The sequence below is a fragment of the Typopeltis vanoorti genome, chromosome 17 (genome assembly GCF_054136105.1).
Source record: "Typopeltis vanoorti isolate ZY-2024b chromosome 17, IOZ_Tvanoo_1.0, whole genome shotgun sequence".
NCBI lineage: Eukaryota > Metazoa > Arthropoda > Arachnida > Uropygi > Thelyphonidae > Typopeltis > Typopeltis vanoorti.
Genome location: NC_143565.1, coordinates 51,493,864 through 51,513,144, shown reverse-complemented (window position 1 = coordinate 51,513,144; position 19,281 = coordinate 51,493,864). Strand labels below are relative to the sequence as shown.

Below are 19,281 nucleotides of genomic sequence, written 5' to 3'. Positions count from 1 at the left end.
ATTCCTATCTATCCTATCCCAATGGCTTTAACAGGCCTTTAAGGCCCACAACCTTCCAAGCATGCTCGAATTTCGTAACCACAGTACGAAGATAGGATGGTCAATCCTATGCCTCTAAGTATTCCTGGCTGTATCCCTGTGTGTTCACGGGGACGGTTTGCCTGCTTGCGGGATGAAAAACACCAGATAAACTGACAGAAAAAACCCTACTGCCCGCACCCAAGACCGGCTAACTTGGCTATGCCTGAGGAAGATCCTCAAGTTCCTCACGTCTTCGACGGGAATCAAACCTGGGACACTCCTTCCCCAGGCATATGGTTGAGAGGCGCAAGGAAACTAGGCTAACCACGTGGTCATGAAAGATTGGATTCTAAAAATTAACCCAGCAATGAATTAAGAGTCTCAGAGTATGAAGCTGGTGTTTTTTCTAGGTGCATGGTCTCAGAGAGGAAGAGATACCAGATACTTCACACATATATGGTAATAATTCCATGCACCATGAAAGTATAAATTAAACTTGGATATTCGTGACTTTATATTTTGCCTCTGTAAACAGACAATTATCTGTGGAAGATTAATGATGACAGAAACAATAAAACTGAATTTTAACATTCTACGATCTTGCTTTTCTATGTTGAAACACTGTGTTTGGTCACCAACCACTGGAATTAAAGAAAAGTAGCTCACAAATAAGTTGATCATCACTACACTAGTGGCCAAAATTGTGGAAACCTTTTTGCAAAAGGTTTCCACAATTTATTTTTGTATTTCAAAAATTTCATCAAACTTCAAAAATACAATGTATTTTTAAAGTTTGATGGCTCATAACACCACTTTTTATTGTGTAATACCACAAAATTATATATATCAATGGAAAGATAATTTAATCAAGAATGTAATGCAACGAAGTATGTCCAATTATCTGTATTCCATGAAAAGTTATAGCCAAATAACCAGAAGAAGCACAACTTGCTTAGGTTGATATGAAGTAGCTTTCCTTCATTTGAATATAGCCAATGAGTATAAGTGTTTAGAGAGCCAATCAGGTGTCATCTTGTTTTGGCAATGAGCCAATAAGGTCACAGTAGGATACATGACTATTGATGTCATGTATTGGAACTGAATAATTTGTCAGTGTGTTATGTGATTGCTATCAAGTTGGTTGGTTTTTTTTGTTCTTTCATTTAGTGAGCTTGTAAAATGTAATAAAATTAAAGAAATGGTGCAAAGAGTTGACCGGTCACCCAGAAAGCGATGTAAAATCGCTAGTGAAGTGAGATCGCTAGGCTGCGCGCAGTGATACAAGATGCGCAGCGGCAATTAGAGCACCTGCAAAACTCTTTCCAGAGTGATTCGGCTAACGGAAATAAACAGCGTGGGCGAGTTTCCGAAATGAAGGAGAGAGTATTGTATGGTGACTAGTTATTAAGAGGAGTAATAGATGGGAGTGTAACTAAATCGTACTTGCCGGGTGCGAAATTTAAGGATGTAAGTGAGAGCATTAGAGTGCAAAAACAGAGGGTGAAAGAAATAACAATTGTGGCTGGTACGAATGAATTGAAAGGTGATAAATTTTTTATGAGAGAGGACTTGAAAGTATTGTTAAAGGTAGCGAAAGAAAAGAGTGACAGAGTTAGAATGGTGAGTCTGTTACCGCGGTATGACAGAGAGGAGTTTAGAAGGAGGGCCATAATCGCGAATGATATTATGCGCAGGTTATGCGGACGGTGTGGTGTGGAATTTGTGGATGTGTGGAATGAGTTTGATGGGCGAAAGGACTTATACAAGATGGATGGACTGCATTTGAATGGACTTGGTGTGCGGAGACTGGAAAAAGTGTTGCTGAATGAAGTGAAAATGGATGTGCAGAACCAGGGAAACTAGAACTACCAAGGAGGGGGGGAAGTGGATATCCAGACATCAGTGAGACAGTTGAGTGTAAAAATGTATATAATGTACCTGAGCCAGCAATAAGGACAAAAAATGGGAATGGGATATTTAGAATAACGCATCAAGATAGGGGTGGGACAAAGGGAACACTGCAATTCATGTATACTAATGCCAGGAGTATTAGGAACAAGAAGGAAGAATTTTTGGCCTTGATTGGCTCTTCCTGGCCACAGGTTATTGGCATTAGTGAATCATGGCTGACGGAAGATGATATAGTTAGTGGGATAGAATGTGTAGGTTATAGTATGTTTAGGAGGGACAGAGAGAATAAAATTGGGGGAGGGGTGTTATTGATGATAGCTGATGAACTGCAGCCAAGGAGAATTGAAGTATTGCAGGATAGTGAAAGGAGCTCATTTGAGGCTATTTGGTGTGAGATTGATACTGGCAGAATAAAATATACAGTTGGGTGCTGCTATAGACCAGGTGATGGAATAGATGGTGGAGATGGTATGCATAAACAAATTGATGAAATGAGTGGAAGGAGGGTAATTATTATGGGGGATTTCAACTATGGTAACATTGATTGGAAGGAGGAGAGGACACATGTGAGGAAGGAAATGGATTTTATTCAATTATTAAGGGATAACTATCTGAAACAGCATGTAATTGAAAATACTAGGGGTGTGAGAGTGCTTGACCTGGTAATAGTATCTGAGAATTTGACTGTAACGAATATGACCATGTTGCCACCTATTGGTGAGAGTGATCATAAGGTCTTGGACCTGGGAGGTGGCTAAAGGTGTGAAATTTGTGATTAAGACAGGGCATATGTGGAATTACTGTGCTGGCAAGTATGACAAGCTTAGGAGATTGCTTGGATCAGTGCCATGGCATGTACAACTGCAAGGGCTGGACGTCGATAGAGCATGGGAAGTGATCAAAGAGCATTTACAAGAGGTTATGGCTGATTGTATACCTAAGGTCCGAATAGTGAAACAAGGAGGGGTTAAATGGATGAATAACACCATTAAGCTTGAGCTGCAAAAAAAGAAACAACTATGGAGGGAATTTAAAGAAAGGGGTGACCTGCAGGCACACGAACGGTATAAAGTACAGGCTAGAAGGGTAACGAGTGTGGTAAAAACAGCAAAAGCCGATTATGAAAGGAAACTAGCTATGCAAGCAAAAGAGAATCCCAAACAGTTCTTTCAATATGCTGCAAGCAAGAGAAAAACTGTACATGGCAAAATGATTTTAAGGAATGACGATGGTAAAGAGTTCACTGAACCAGTCGATATAGTGGAGTTACTGAGCGCGCACTTTGCAACAGTATATCATCCAGGTGGTGACGTTGAAAAAATGAAGGAACCATTAGTTTATATGGGAATTGTGATGAATGAAGTGGAGGTGAATAGTCTATTACAGAACCTTAATGTGAATACATCTGTGGGATTGGATGGTATACCGGCACGGGTCTTGCATGAAGCGGCTAATGAATTATCAGTGCCCTTGACCATGTTGTTTAATCTGAGTCTCAGGTCTGGCTTAGTCCCGAAGGCATGGAAAGAGGGGAAAATAGTTCCACTGCATAAAGGAGGATCCAAGACTATGGTTGCAAATTACCGACCGATCAGCATATCAGGAGTCGTTGTCAAGGTCTTGGAGAAAGTAGTCAAGGAAAAAATACAGGAATGGATTGATGAAAATGAGATACTGTACAGAGGACAGCATGGCTTTGTGAAGGGTAGATCATGCCTCAGTAACTTGCTCAAGTTTTATAACAGGGTGACGGCTGAACTGGATAAGGGAAATGGGTTTACAGTGATACTGCTGGACCTGGCAAAGGCGTTTGACAGGATACCACATGGAATTCTAATCCGTAAACTACAACATATGGGAATGGATATAGGGTTGGTGAGATGGATAGCTGGGTGGTTGATGGAGAGATATCAAAGAGTAGTTTATTCAGGAGTAGAGTCCAAAAAACGGCCTGTGACTAGTGGTGTGCCACAGGGTTCTGTTCTTGGACCACTGCTGTTTAATCTGTTCATTAACGATATAGGGAATGGTCTAAGTGGGACAGTTCATTTGTTCGCTGATGATGCAAAGTTGGGTAGGGCGATAGTAAAAGCAGAAGATGTCAAAGTCTTGCAAGATGACTTAGATAGATTGGAGTTCTGGACTAAGGAGAATGGATGTCAATTTAATGTGACAAAATGTAAGGTTATGCATTTCGGAGTGAAAAGATTAGCAGCAGTATACCACATTGGTGGAACTGTACTCCAAGAGATTGATGAGGCCAGGGACTTGGGAGTGTTGGTGGATAGGGAGATGAAGTTTAGGGGGCACATTGCGAAAGTAGCTAAATCAGCTCATCAACTCACTTGGTTGTTGAAAAATACCTTGACGAGCAGAGAAAAACAAGTTATTGTACCTCTCTACCGAGCCCTGATAAGACCTCATCTCGACTACTGTGCCCAGATTTGGTCACCTCGGTTCCTTCTTGATGGGGAGGAGGTTGAGAGGATCCAGAGGCGAGTGACTAACATGATAGCAGGTCTATGGAATGCACCATATGAGAACAGGTTGAAGATTTGTGGGTTGCAGAAGCTAGTTGATAGGCGAAAGAGGGGAGATATGATTGAGACATTCAAATTGCTAAAAGGATTCTATAGGATTAATTCAGATGATATTTTTGAGATCAGGACTGGTGGTGGGAGAACTAGGGGACACCCATGGAAGCTGGGCAAGAGCGTGGTTAGCAGGGGTGTTAGAGCTGGGTTCTTTACTTTTAGAGTGGTAAATGAGTGGAATAAGCTGCCAGAGTCTGTTGTGGTGCTATGACAGTGAGCGAGTTCAAGGCAAGGTATGACAGATACTGTAAGAATGTTGAACAGCTGTGTGAACATGATGTTTAGGGCCTCCCTCGATGAGTCTAAGGACTCCTGGAGTAGCCGGTGGTAATAATAATAATAAAAATAATAATAATAATAAAATAGTATTATTAAGTGAACAAGGCTACAGTTATGAAGAAAGTAGAAGAAATATTGATGGAAACTTAACCAAAGGTGGCATTTCTAAATTTCTGAAGCAGTATAAGGAGACTCAGTCACTACAAAATCAGACTGGTAGAGGCAGGAAAAGGTGCACAACAGCAAGTGATGATAGAAGAATTGAGAGACTGAGCCTACGTGACAGAAGAAAATCATCTGGGTGTATACAAGATGAAATGGTGCAATACAATGTGAAGTTGAGTGCAAGGACTGTTCGGCACAGACTGCAGGAATTTGGTCTAAATGCTAGAATTACATGAAAAAAGCCATTTTTATCTCTCAAACAAAGGTTGAAAAGAATAAACTGGGCTAAAACCCATGTTAACTGGACAGTGGAACAATGATACGGTGTTATTTGGAATGATGGGAACAAAATCTCCATGTCTGGTAGTGATGGTATAAAATACGTAAGGAGAAGAATTGGAGAAGATTTGCATCCTGATTGCATTACACCTACCATGAAACACCCACTTACTGTTATGATCTGGGGTTGTATGACATCAAAAGGTGTGGGCAGAATTTGCGTGATTAATGGGAATATAAATGCTCAAAAATACATAAATGAAATACTTGAGCCCAAACTGAAGCCTTTCGCACGTGATCTTTTTCAAGATAATGAAGCATTTATATTTCAACAAGATTCAGCTCCATGTCATGTTGCTGCTTTGTGCAAAATTTGGTTTCAAGATAATCATATTCAATGGCCTGGGAATGTCCCAGAACTTAACCCAATCGAAAATCTATGGAGCCGACTAAAGAAACTTGTTAGTCAGAAGCAATCCACCAATAAAACCCAATTAATAGAAGCAATAATTCAATCTTGGTTTCACATTATAACAGCTGCAGAACTAAAAAACTTTGTTCACTCCATGGGAAGGCATTGTAAGGCCGTAATTAACGCTAAAGGTTACCCAACTAAGTATTAACTCAGATTGTGAGAATTTTTGTATATCTCATTTTTTCTACGTGTTTCACTTTTCTTCTTTAAAAATCCTGATTACATTATTGATTAAATTATCTTTCCATTGATATATAATTTTATGGTATTACGCCAAAAAAAGCGGTGTTATGAGCCATCAAACCTCAGAAATACACTTTTTCCAAAAGGTTTCCACCATTTTGGCCACTAATGTAGTTTACAACTTCAACATCTGTGATATTAAAAAAGAATAGACAAAATTAGTATGGATGTGGATGTTTTATTTTATTTTATAAAACTGTTCTTTAAATTTTGAATTCCTCTTTGACTGTTAAGAAACTTATTTAACACTTTTTTTCCTAACAGTGTTGTGAAGCATGCATACAGAAAGCAAAGTAAACAATGATGTGTGCATGAATATATATATTTTAAAAAACTCTAATGAACTATTCTTTTAACTTATAATTAAAAACAAACAAGTGAAAATACCTTCTGGATCCAGCAGTCTTGTAAGGCCTAAATCCTGTTCGGCAACAGTAAATGCATTGTTTAAATTATAAATGGCATTTGATTTCGACAATTTTTCATATTGTATAAGTTCTGGTCTGAAAATAGAAAAATAAAACAAGCTGATAATTAGCATCATAACCACAGGGAGATCAAAAGTAGGTGAAGTGTACAATTTTAATGAGAGAACCTATACAGAGAATTATCACCCTTAACAATAAATTCCTTGTTCATAACCTGTATGCTCTCTCTCATTTATTATCTTTCATCATTATAGCAAACTCACTTTAAAAACTTACTACAAATCAGTAAGGTGGCCATTTTACAAAAATTCAAGTGAGCAAACCTTCCATTCACCCCCCCAGCCACGAGTTCATCATTCTAAGTTGACCTAGTCAAGTGCCAGGAACAAAAATTCTGTTTAAAAAGGTTTTTTTTTTTTTTTTTTTTTTTTTTTTTTTTTTTTTTTTTTTCAGTCATTTCTTATTAGGAAAGTATTTTAAAATACAGCAGCTAAATTTCTGAGCAAATGAAACTTTATTCTAAATTATTAAATGCATATCACATGTTATTCAGAATATTTCTAAATAAAAAAAAAATACATATATATATATATATATATGCTGGCCTGGTTGGCAGAGTGGTTAGTGTACTTGCTCTCCAGCCAAAAGGCTGCGGGTTCGAATCCCGTTGTGGGCATGGATGTTTGTGATTGTCTATGAAAACAGTGGTAGTGATCGGCGGTAGATGGCATTGGTGTAGTTGAAGGTAGTTGCGGTTGGTGAATTGGTGGAGATGGAAAGCTGTAGAATAGATGCCCTCCCTCAAAGAGTCTTTGGACGGAGGTGTCTAATAATAATAATAATATATATATAAACTAAAATAAAGTAAAATTATTCAAAATTACGTGGATATTGAATACCACATTATTTCTTAGCCGAATAAGAAACTCAAAGATAGGAAATCTAATCTAAGAGTTTCATGTCGAATATAGAAAACTATATAAAGATCGGCAAGTCCAAGCGTAAGCCAACACCTGGTAGTGCAATGCTAGGACAACTCGTAGTAAAGGTGGAGTAAGCTCCGATCACTGTTCTTAGTATTTTCCCATAATGTAAAACACAGCTCTTAGGAGATGTATTACTGTTCTACATTATGAGAGGAGGTCACTACCCAGACCGGTTTCGACCTTTTTTGACACTCACTGATGACTAGGTCTACCTACTCATTAGTGAGTAGGTAGACCTAGATGTAATACTAAGGTTTCAATGGTCAGAACTTATATCTTTACTGATATAAACTGATACTAAAAATACTTTAGTCATTTTAAATGTTTATATGTATTCAGACATATTCTCATACTTGACTGATTTTCATTACGCTTAGTTAGCTCTATACATTATATATATGCTGCATATCTCCTCTACATGAACATAGGTTTCAGAAGCTGAATTCATGATATCAAAAGTGAAAATACCAACTTTTAAAGTAAAAGCTAAGCAGTATGATTAATGGAACTTCCTTTATGTTACTAGCCCCTGCAGGCTAAGAATGAAGGGTCATTTATTAACAGGAAAAAAAAATGATGAACTAAAGTAAAATAGACATACTGGATAATATGAAGATCAGGATGATGGTGATATTCAGAATTTAAAATAAGTCAAAAATTGTAAGACTAGAAAACAATATGAAAAGTGAAACCAAACACATGAGTAAAGATATCCAAAAGTAGGACTAAAACCATAAATAAAATAAAACTGAGAAAGCAATAAGATTAGTACAGATAATCAGCCAGTGGTATAAACAGTAACTGTATGAATTAATGTTGAAATGGATTTAAAAGGTATTGATACGAACACAGATTGATAATTAAATAACTATTTATTAACTTAAAAGTTAATATTACGCTGGTATTATATCCAGCATCTTCAGAGCACACAAACAAAGTTTGTTACAAATGTGAGACAACCACAATCCGGTATAACAGTGGGGCTAGTATAAGTATTTGCAGCGTGCAACACAAGACTAAAGTCCTAATACGGTGCCATCCAAGTTTTAAAAAAAAAAAAAACAAGAAGACCGGTCAACATCAAATTACAGATCGAGATACCACCAACTCACAAAAGAATAAGGTGTGCAAATTATTGAACAAAGTCACTTCCTGGCCAAAAGAAACGGTCAACAAACTCGAACCTTTTCATGTTAAAACACCCAGAATATTTGGAGCTCCAAAAATTTCACAAACAAGGTACACCTTTACACCCTATTGTAGATAATATAAACAGTCCCAAATATAAACCAGCTAAACATTTAACCAAACTACTAGCCACTTGCACGAACAATTCTCCCTCTTTTGTTAAAAATTCTACCCACCTAAAAAGTATTTTAGAAAACCACACCTTAAATAGTTCAGCCCTAATGGTGAGTTTTGATATCACCTCATTATTCACTAATGTACCATTGACTGAAACACTTAACTTACTAAATTCACAATTTCCCCCTGATATATTTCAGCTATTTAAATTCACAGTACAGGAAGGTTATTTTACATGGAAAGGGAAAATATACAAACAATTAGATGGCACAGCCATGGGATCCCCCCCCCCTTTAGTCAACTTCTACATAGAACATCTAGAAAAAAGCTAGCTATCAACACAGCCCCTCTCAAACCTAGTCTCTGGCTACGCTATGTTGATGATGTGTTTGCTATTTGGCCCCATGGCCCAGACACATTGAATACATTTTTAGTGCATCTAAATAGCCAGCACTCTAAAATTCCACTTTACAATGGAAAGAGAAGCCAATGACTGCCTGCCCTTCCTGGACACGCTGATCACACGTCTTCCAGAAGGTTCCTTATCATTTTCGGTTTATAGAAAAGGTACACATACAGGGAGATGTTTACACAAACAATCACACCATCACCCTTCTCAACAATATGGTATCTTAAAAACACTAACCCATAGAGCTAGAGCAATCTGTTCCAATGGCATTGCTCTCACTGCTGAACTTTCTCACCTGCATCACACCTTCCTAACCAATGGCTATAATCCCCATAAGATAGATAAAATACTAAATGCTACCCAGAAATCTCTCCCACTATCTACCACAGAAGACTACAACAAAACAATCACCATCCCATACATTAAAGGCACATCTAAAAAGATATCTAGGGTGCTTAACAAACACCAAACTGCACACCGTATTTAAACTTTATGTGAAATTGGCAACCCTCATCCATTCACCTAAGAACAGATTCACTCCTTTATCACATCCAGGAGTATATGAAGTGCTCTGTTCTTGTCATCGAGCCTACTATGGACAGACAGGAAAAACTGTGGACATCTGCCTCAGTGAACATAAAAAATATATCCGGCACTTTCGCTATGACAAGTCGGGTCTGGCAGACTATGCTTTGGATACCCCGGAACACAGGATCAATTGGGAAAAAAACGAAAGTACTGCATAGAAGATTCTACAAGTCAGAAAAGTTGTTCTCCTGGAATCAACAAAGAAGCCTTAAAACATAGTCCAAACCTTAACAAGTATGGCTGTATAAACCTACCAAAGATTTCGGAGACGGTCACCCTGAGACCAAATTAATATTTATTTATTTTTATTTTATTTTTTTCAAAACTTTTAACTACTGTTTTTTTTTTGTGTGTGTGTGTTTGTGTGTGTTCTGAAGATGTTGGATATAATACCAACAAAATATTAGCTTTTAGTTAATAAATAGTTATTTTCTTATCAATCTGCATTCGCATCAATACTGTTTAAATCCAATTCAACATGTGTGACAAACACATAAGCCTATCAACATGTATGAATTAATGAACTGTGCTAATAACACAATGTTTTTATATAATAAGGCTGAAAAAAAAAAGAGGGGGGAATGCAAGAAATTTTCTATATTTATGGGTTAGTGGTATACTTCAGTATTAATATTATGATGATCAGATCTAATTAGGATCAACTTCATATTTAGGATAAGAAGTTCATATTTAACACAAAATTATAAACTGTGGCTAAAGTGTTTAAAGAATTGTTCTCATTATATGAAACTTGCTTTTCAGAATATTCTTAATAGCAAAACCATCACGGAGAGTAGTGTCATTTTTATTTTTTTGCAAAAAAAAAAATTAGACTAACTTATCACTGTTCATTTCTTTGAGATAAAAATGGCATAAAAATAGTAATTTATTTATTATATGGGGTTTCCCCACATGAATAAATGAACCAGGAATTGAAAATGATTGTCCAGTCATGCTATGTGAAGTGGCCAAACAGTTCCCCAGCAGTTGGTAATGTACAGTCTATGTTTTTATAAGCAATTGTGTATAAGAAGAAAGTTTGTAATTATAGGAAGGACTCTAGAGATAATATTCCTTTTATAATAGAGTGATTATGAAATTTTAGTGAAAGAATTATTGTAAGAGCATGTGGGACTAAATTAGAAATTCAATTAGCAAATGTCCTTTAGTAATGAAGAGTATAGAAGAGTATGTTTGATCTATCAAGTAGAAGTTGTAAACTATATATGAAGTTCTTTGGTTTGCATGTTATGATAAAGATAGAGAGGTTAAATAATTAATGCTTATTCCTTAGAAATTGTAGACTGCTTTATTAGTGTATATTCTTAAAGTGTAAGATGCTTCAATAGTAATTAAATGTTTTGCTTTTTAAGTTTAACTGGTGCCTTGCCTGATTTTCTCCTCTATTGCGCTTTCTCATAAAATTCAGACCACAGTGGGAGATTAATTAATAGAGAGGCTATGACTGCATAAATAAGTTATAGTGAAATAAGATAGTATGCTAAACTGTGTTCTGGTTCCTTGATTCTGCACTATTTGTTAATCTAGGATTCAGGGTGGCGTAGGATAATAGAAATTTTCACTGAATCCGAAAAAGGAATCAGATCCAGTATTGAACAAAGGGATTGGTATTGACATTAGCAATCCCTTTGTCCTTAAACCACTAGCATCGTTCTTATAGGTAAAGATCGGCCCAGAGAGAATATTGTGACTATTAGAGTGATTTAAGTATTAGAGATAAATTCATTAAGTACAAGCGTATCTAGACGAAAATTTTAGAGAACAAAGAAGAATAAGTAAGACTTTACAATGACACAGAAAATTTTACAAGAGTATCTAAGGTCTTGCCTAGTAGGCTGAAGTTCCAACCCATCTGATCAGATTGGGATGAATTAGGATCAAAATCCCCTATACTTGTAATCACGAAGATCAGATAAAACGTACAGGCCATAGAGCCAATTGCCATAATGGGCACTGTAATTATTCAAATAAAACATTTCAATCTTATCAGAAGGATCATCCAGACTTACTCTGTCCCAGGACATCTGTATCAGATAAGAAAGATGAGATCAAAACAAAAAAAGGCCAAACAACATTTCAATAAAAGATTGACTGATTTGGAGTTTTATGGCACAAGGACAGTAAAAGTCATACTGCGTCAGGACATTGGTTACATCAGTACACAGGGTATTGGTAAGTAAATAAATAGTTACATGGAGAAAAAATAGTGAATCATAAAAAATTTATGTACAAAGTTATTAGAATATTGAATAAAATGTATGTACAAAGTTCAGTATTTACAATGCAGCATGTACCAATGTCCAATTTGTCCAAATCCAATGTCTTTGAATAACTTAATGTTTTTTTAAAATCTAAAAACGTGTATTCTGTCCAAGTCTGATAACATTTGGCTGAGTGTATAAGGCTTGGCCAGAGAAGTAAAAATGTAATTTCTCACCTGTGTAAAGCACTCACACTACGTAACTAATGGAAAGATGGGTGTTGCATTTCCCACACATAAGTAGGTCATCAAGCCTTTAGTAAATAAGAATGTGCGAGATGACTGTGGGCTATGTGCAGCCTAGCAAAAACAACTTCCTTTCTTCTATTCCTATGTTGACCAGACTGCCGGTGCTCAATGTCAGGCCTAATCTCATGTAATTTGTTCATCAGTGCTTCCTGCCATGAGGATTGCCATTGTGCAATTAACTTTGATTTTATAACCTGTGAGGAGTCAGTATCAGGGACCAATGAATAGGAGGGTTGCAAAAGTACGAGCTGATTTAGCAGCTGCATCTAGGATGTCATTTCCCTTAATTCCAACGTAGTTGGGAATCCAACACAACCAAACATGAAAAATAACGGTCTTTATTTTTGTACAAGAGTTGAAGAACTTTGCCAAGCACTGGATATGGATTACACATGAGAGAAGAGATAGCCTGTAAAGAACTCAAAGAGGCTGTATAAATTATACATCCACTGCCCAAAAAGAAACCGAACTTTTCGAAAAGAGAAGAAACTAGTGGCACCACCTGTTGTATCTTTTTGTTGTCGAAAGAAGCAACCTTCGTTAGTGTTGTGTCAGCTGTTTGTGACATTTGTTTAATTACAAGGCAAGTTATAGTGCCAAGAGTAACTGTGTTTTGACAAACAGTTTGAACACGAGTTTCAAACAGAGCTGCGATTGACTTTTGTGTTAAAATTGGTAAACGTTTTACCGAAACACATCAAATGCTTCAAAAAGCACATAGTGATGAATGCTTATCCCGTACTCAAGTTTACGAGTGGTTTAAATGATTTCAAAGTGGTTGCGAGATGCTTGAAGAAAAAAAAAAGCATCATCATTATCATCAAATTCCTGCCATGTACCTTGAATGGGTGTAAAGGATATGATACTGCTACATGAAAAATTTATATCATTACTAACTTCCTACCTACAATTTTCCTCCAAATCAGTCTGTTACTTGTCAAAATTCCAACATTATCAGATCTTATATTTCTATCGTCTAAAGCACTTTGTACAGTATCGATTCATCTATATCTTGGTCATCCTATGGGTCGTTTTCCTGCAAACCTGGCAGAGAACACGTGTTTTGTTAATCTTTCCTCGCCCATTCTATTCAGGTGACCATACCACTTGAGATTAGCTTCGTTAACACATTCCTGGATGCTGACAATGTCAAGTTCTTTCCTAATATCCTCATTTTTAATATGATATTGCCATTGATGCCATCTGTTTACACATGTAATCTTTCTCAGTACTCTCACATCTGCAGTCTTTAGTCTTCGGTCAAGTGTTTTACTTCTTACCCAGCTCTAAGATTCATAGGTTAAAACTGGTTTGAACACTGTCTTGTATACAGCTAATTTAGTGTTCCGACTAATTTCTCTCTTATTCCATATGAATTTATTCAATTGACTTCCTACCATACCAGCTTTGTTGATTCTGTTGTCTATTTCCATATATTTAATTTACCATCTTCACTAAAAATCGTGCCTAAGTAGCTAAAATATTTTACTTGTTCCACAGGTTCACTGTTCACAACGCAGTTGACATTTTCAACTATTCTGCCTATTTTCATCGTCTTTGTCTTGCTGACCTTCATACCATATCTATTACAACAGTTATTTAATTTAGTCAGCGAATCTTGCAAACTCATAGTGGATTTATTTAGAAGTATAACATCATCCTCATAAAGCAAAGAGCTGACATTAACATCTCCAATTTTCATATATCATGTTTAATGCCACTTTCCTTCATAATGTGATCCATATAGATAATGAATAACAGAGGGGATAATACACATCCTTGTCTGACACCAGATTTAACATTAAACCATCTTCCTGTACTTTCTTCAATTCTAACTGCTGACTTACAACTCAAAGACCAAGTATTGCTTGATATAATGCCCCATTGACACCATATAACTGTAGCATATTGATTTGCTTCTCTCTTGACGCCTTGTCATATGCCTTTTCCAGATCGACAAAACTTAAATATAGATCTTTGTTATATTCCCATGCTTTCTCAACTATTTGTCGTAAAGTGAAGATCTGATCCTGACAGCCTCTATTTGGCCTGAATCCAGCTTGTCCTTCACCAAGTTTTTCTTCCACAATTCTTCTCACATGTTTCTCAAGTATACTTGCATATATCTTACCAGGAACACTCAGTAATTAAATGCCCCTGTATTTCTCACATTCAGTTGTATTTCTCTTTTTATATATGGGTAATATGAGAGCTCTACTCCAATCATCGGGAATACCTCTGTCCAGGCTTTCTGAACTATGCACTGCAGCCACTGTAAACCTTTTATACCACCATACTTCAGCATTTCTGGTCAAATAACATCTACTCCTGCTGCCTTTCCACATTTAAATCTTTGATGGCGTTTTCTACTTCAAGTATGGCTGATGAGTGTTTTTTTACCACTGTACTATCACTGCTTGTTTCATTTAGAAATTTTTCAAAGTAGATACTCCATACTTCAAGGATATATTTTTCTCCCGTTTTCATGTCACCTTTATCATCTCTAACTCCTTTTATAGCACTCTTTCCTCCATTTCTAAGCTTCTTCAACAACCTCTAGAATATTTTACCACCTTCTTGATATTTATTTTCTATGTTCTTGAAAAGTCCTCCCATGACTTTTGTTCAGCTAGTTTTACATAGTGTATAGCTTTCTTACATTTGTCTCTGTATTCTCTAAGAGCACAAGCTGACTTATTTGCCAGAAACTTTTGACATGCTTTCTTCTTTTCCTTCACTGCCTCTTTAACTTCCTGTGTCTACCATGGAGTTCTGATTTTTCTATCCGTGCAGACAAACTCATCACATGCCTCTCTGGCTGAATCAATCAGTGTTTTCTTCAAGGTCTGCCAGTGAATCTCCAAGGTTTCGTTGCTGTTCTCAAACTCTTTCATTTTTTCTTCAATAATCTTTGTGTATTTTAGTCTACAGTTCACATCTGAAAGCTGTTCAACTTTTATTCGCTTTAAAACTTTCTTACATGTTATTCTTTTCAATATGAAATTCAATTTTATCCTGCTCAAGACTAAATAGTGATCACTTCCAATTTCAAATCCTCTGTATACTCTGGTGTCCTGCACCAGGAAGAAGACATCACTATCAACCATAACATAGTCAATGAGAGTTTTCTTATTCCTTGCCTCTTCTCCCCATGTGAATTTGTGCACATTTTTATGTTGGAACATGCTGATCATAATAACCAGTCCATGTCCTGAGCAGAAATCCAACAGGTATTTGCCATTATTATTAGCTTTGCTCTTTTCTCCAAATTTTCCCAAAATATTTTTGTATATCTGACAATGATTTCCTACTCTGCTATTTAGATCCGCAATAAGGAACAACTTTTCATTTTTCATTGTGTCAGCTGCTTTCTCTAAAGCATCAAAAAATTCCTCCACTACCATTGCACAAATAAGTCTCATTGTCCAGTTCCTCATTCTCATATTTGCTCACATCACTCTACTTGAGACTGACTGCTATTCAAGAAGATTAGCCTCGTATTTTGTGTTGAATACTATGGCTACTCCTTCTTTTCCTTGATTGTCATTGCCTGAATATAACATTTTGTATTTATTGCTCAGAAAGATCTCATCAGTTTTTGTCTTTTTTTGTTTCAGTCACCCCTATTATGTCGATCTGGTACTTATCTAATTCCTCAGCTAGCTCCATTTCTTTGCCATTCAGGTTTCTTATGTTGATAGTACCAATCTTTAACTCTGGTGATGTTGAGTTGGGGTGTGTTTTCAGATTTGTTCCAGTAGCTGACTTTTCGCTGTTTGCCCTAGTTCCCTGGCGAAAACAATGGGGGCCTTGTTTAACTGGGAGACATCCCAGCCAGCATGAAATTTTGTCATGTTGTACCATCATTTTTTATTTTGATTTAACCAATAAGAATACAATTTGGTCGGCTAAATCCCAAGTTGCCTGCCCATCCTCGTTCGTTCAATATCCAGGAAGATACCCAACAGGGTGCACCATGAGAAGGTGAGGATTGGACATTAAGTCAGAAGCCCTGGTCGGTTTTCCACATTTCTTTAAAGGCTATGTGGAGGTCTCCTCTCAGTTATCTAGCTTTCACCCTTAAACACCCCCTTAAGTAACAAAAAGCAGGGCCATCCAAAAACTGGACTGAGTGAAGTTAACATCCAAAAAGCACATGATTTCATCAAAGAAAACCAAATCGTTCGTGAGATTGATTGTAGATGAATTGGGGATTCCAAAATCAACTGTGCACAGCATTTTGACTGATAGTTTGGGCCTTTGTAAATTGAATTCGCGATATGTTCCCAACAAGTTGACCGATGACCAAAAATGCATCGAATTGAACACTGCAAGGCCCTCATTAAAACGGTTTCGAACTTCCTTGAAATGATCGTTACTGGTGACAAAACATGGTGTATTTTTGAGTATGAGCCCAAAACAAAGTGCCAGAGTGCTGAAGGAGACCACCAGAAGAGGACATCCGAAAAAAAGTTGCTTGGAGAAGTCAAAAGTAAAGACAATGCTATAGTATGATTCCAAGGGCCACAAGAATTCGTTTCGCCTAGCCAAAAGGTCAATGGTATGTTTTATCTCGAAGTTTTGAAGCAATTGATAGCGAGAATTCGTCGCATATGGTATGAATATCATAATGCAGGCAGCTGGTCACTTTTGCACGATAATGTACCATCTAATCATTCGAACATTGTGAGATAGTTTTTGAGTAAAAACCAAGTTTGTATGTTGGATCACTTACCGTATTCACCTGATTTAGCACCTTGTGACTTCTTTCTCTTGCCCCGATTTCATTTGCCAATAAAAGGAAAGCGATACGACACCTTTAAAAATGTTCAAGCGGCAGTAACCACGATCCTCAACAGTATCCCAAAAACTGCTTTGGGATAACGAATCATTTAACGAATTAATTGACCGTGCCAAACACTGTATCGAAGCTGAGGGAGAGTATACTGATTGAAATAAATGATACGAATAATTATAATTGGTCTGTGTTTTATTTACTATCAAAAGTTTGGTTTATTTTGGACAGAGGCTGTACATTTCTGGTAGGAGTACTCTTTGATATGCACAGATGCAACCTGAATGGCATGCAATGCCATTCAGGTTGCATCTGTGCATATCAAAGAGTACTCCTGTCACTCCCAATCTTTCAGCTCTGAACATATCTCCTTAATAGGGACAGCTAGGAGATCTCACACTGAGATCACTCCTCTACAGGAATTGAGTGTTTTATGGGGTGTAACTGTTATTTTACACATTTAGCTTTCTTGGCGTAGAGCAGGATTTGTTAACATGCTCTATATACACGCCATACAGTTTGGACACGTCCATATTTCTGGCATTTGAAGCATCTTAGTAGATTAGGAATGTAAGTCAAACAGGACAATTGAAATACCCTGCTTTAACAGATGTTGGAGGCTTAGGAGTATCAAATGTAAAGATGTTTCTGGTTGGAACCAGGTGACCATCCCTACAGATCATGATGTGCCTCTTACCTGTCACTCCCAATCTTTCAGCTCTGAACATATCTCCTTAATAGGGACAGCTAGGAGATCTCACACTGGGATCACTCCTCTACAGGAATTGAGTGTTTTATGGGGTGTAACTGTTATAGGCATTCCACTCATTGATTTTGCTCTGAGTAGTTGTTCTGGGAGATCTTGTCAGTTCTTCTGAATGAAGAAGGGTGACAATTTCTCTATTGACTTTTCACCTGCTACATAGATGATTAGAAAAACTGGTGCATTATCACATGCCTTGTTTCTTGCTTCTGTTGTTGAAAGGTGTATCAATAGTGTCAATAAAAGGTTGGGGCTTTCTCGTATGGGATTGGTGAATTCCTGACATTCCACTCCTGAGTGCACTCATTGCTTGCTGGAGAGAGAGAGAGGAATGTCAGGAATTCACCAATCCCATACGAGCACCATAGCAAGCCTTGGGCCCCCTGTCACCAGAACATGGGAAAGGAGACACTGCAACACCCTTAATCCTTGCAGGCAAGTCTGCTATCTGAATGATCCTGGTCAGGTCATTCAGATAGTGGGACTGCCCATCTTGTCAAAGCAGGAGCCATAATAGTGCAAGACTACCAGGATCCCCCTTTCCAAATGTCTACGGGTCGCGCCACACAGCAAACACAGTGGCAAGACATTGGATCCCAGTAATGGTGGTCTGGAAGAAGGATAGTAAAAAAAGACTCAGGAAAAGTAGAGGGAAGAATACATGAAGCAAAGCAAAGAAAAAGAGGAAAAATGAAAAGGGACAGTACCATCACTGGGAAGTCCCCTCCACTATGAACAGGTGCCTCACGTGGAGGGGACAATAGAAGAATATTCATTAACACTTATAGGTTGTAGATCTCTTCAAGGTGAAATCCAATTGGGAGAGCTATTGAGTGAGTGAGAGAGAGAGAAAATGGCAAAATGAAATAAGATGTGATCGGACTCTCATAAGTGCAAAGAGGGGGAGCATCTAATTAAATTACAGAATGGACATTTATTATACACTGCAACTGTGATAATTCCATTGATGACATAGGTTTTTCCAAGACATAAAAAATTAAAAGATAATATAATCTACATGAAAGAAATATCAACCTGAATAGCAGAAATAGGCATATAATAAATAAAAGACATCAAATTAAAATTGTACAAGTGTATGCCCTAACTGGAGATCACTCAGATGAAGGAATCAAAGAATTTTATACCAAAGTAGAAAAATCTTAAAATTACATTAATGAATTTTATATCACTATCATGAGCAGTTTAAATGCAAAAGATGAAAACAATAAATAGAGGAATAAGACAAGAAGATGCAATATCTCCCAAACTCTTTATTCCTCTTCTTCTTTCACTATGCCTTATCCCATGTTAAACGGGGTCAGTGCACCGATCTTTAACCTTCCTCTTCCAAGTTCTCTGGTCCAGGGCAACCTTCGGACTTCATCCTTTCTCCATAAGATCCTCTGTCACCTTATCCCTCCACCTGAGCTTGGGCCTGCCTCTTTTCCTCCTTCCCTCCAACTCCATATACTCCACTCGTTTACCAACATACTCCTCACCCTTCCTCTCT

The 19,281-nt window shown here is 37.3% G+C and overlaps 1 protein-coding gene across 4 annotated transcripts in view; it reads right to left on the bottom strand.

Moving 5' to 3' along the window:
- Positions 1-19,281, bottom strand: part of LOC150097387 (spectrin beta chain-like) — a 795,721-nt gene that overhangs the window by 617,368 nt on the left and 159,072 nt on the right. For all 4 annotated transcript variants that reach the window (XM_090407783.1, XM_090407784.1, XM_090407785.1 and 1 more), the window contains exon 6: positions 6,355-6,470. In XM_090407783.1, the coding sequence (XP_090263909.1) occupies positions 6,355-6,470 (116 nt within the window). The remainder of the gene's footprint in view (positions 1-6,354; positions 6,471-19,281) is intronic.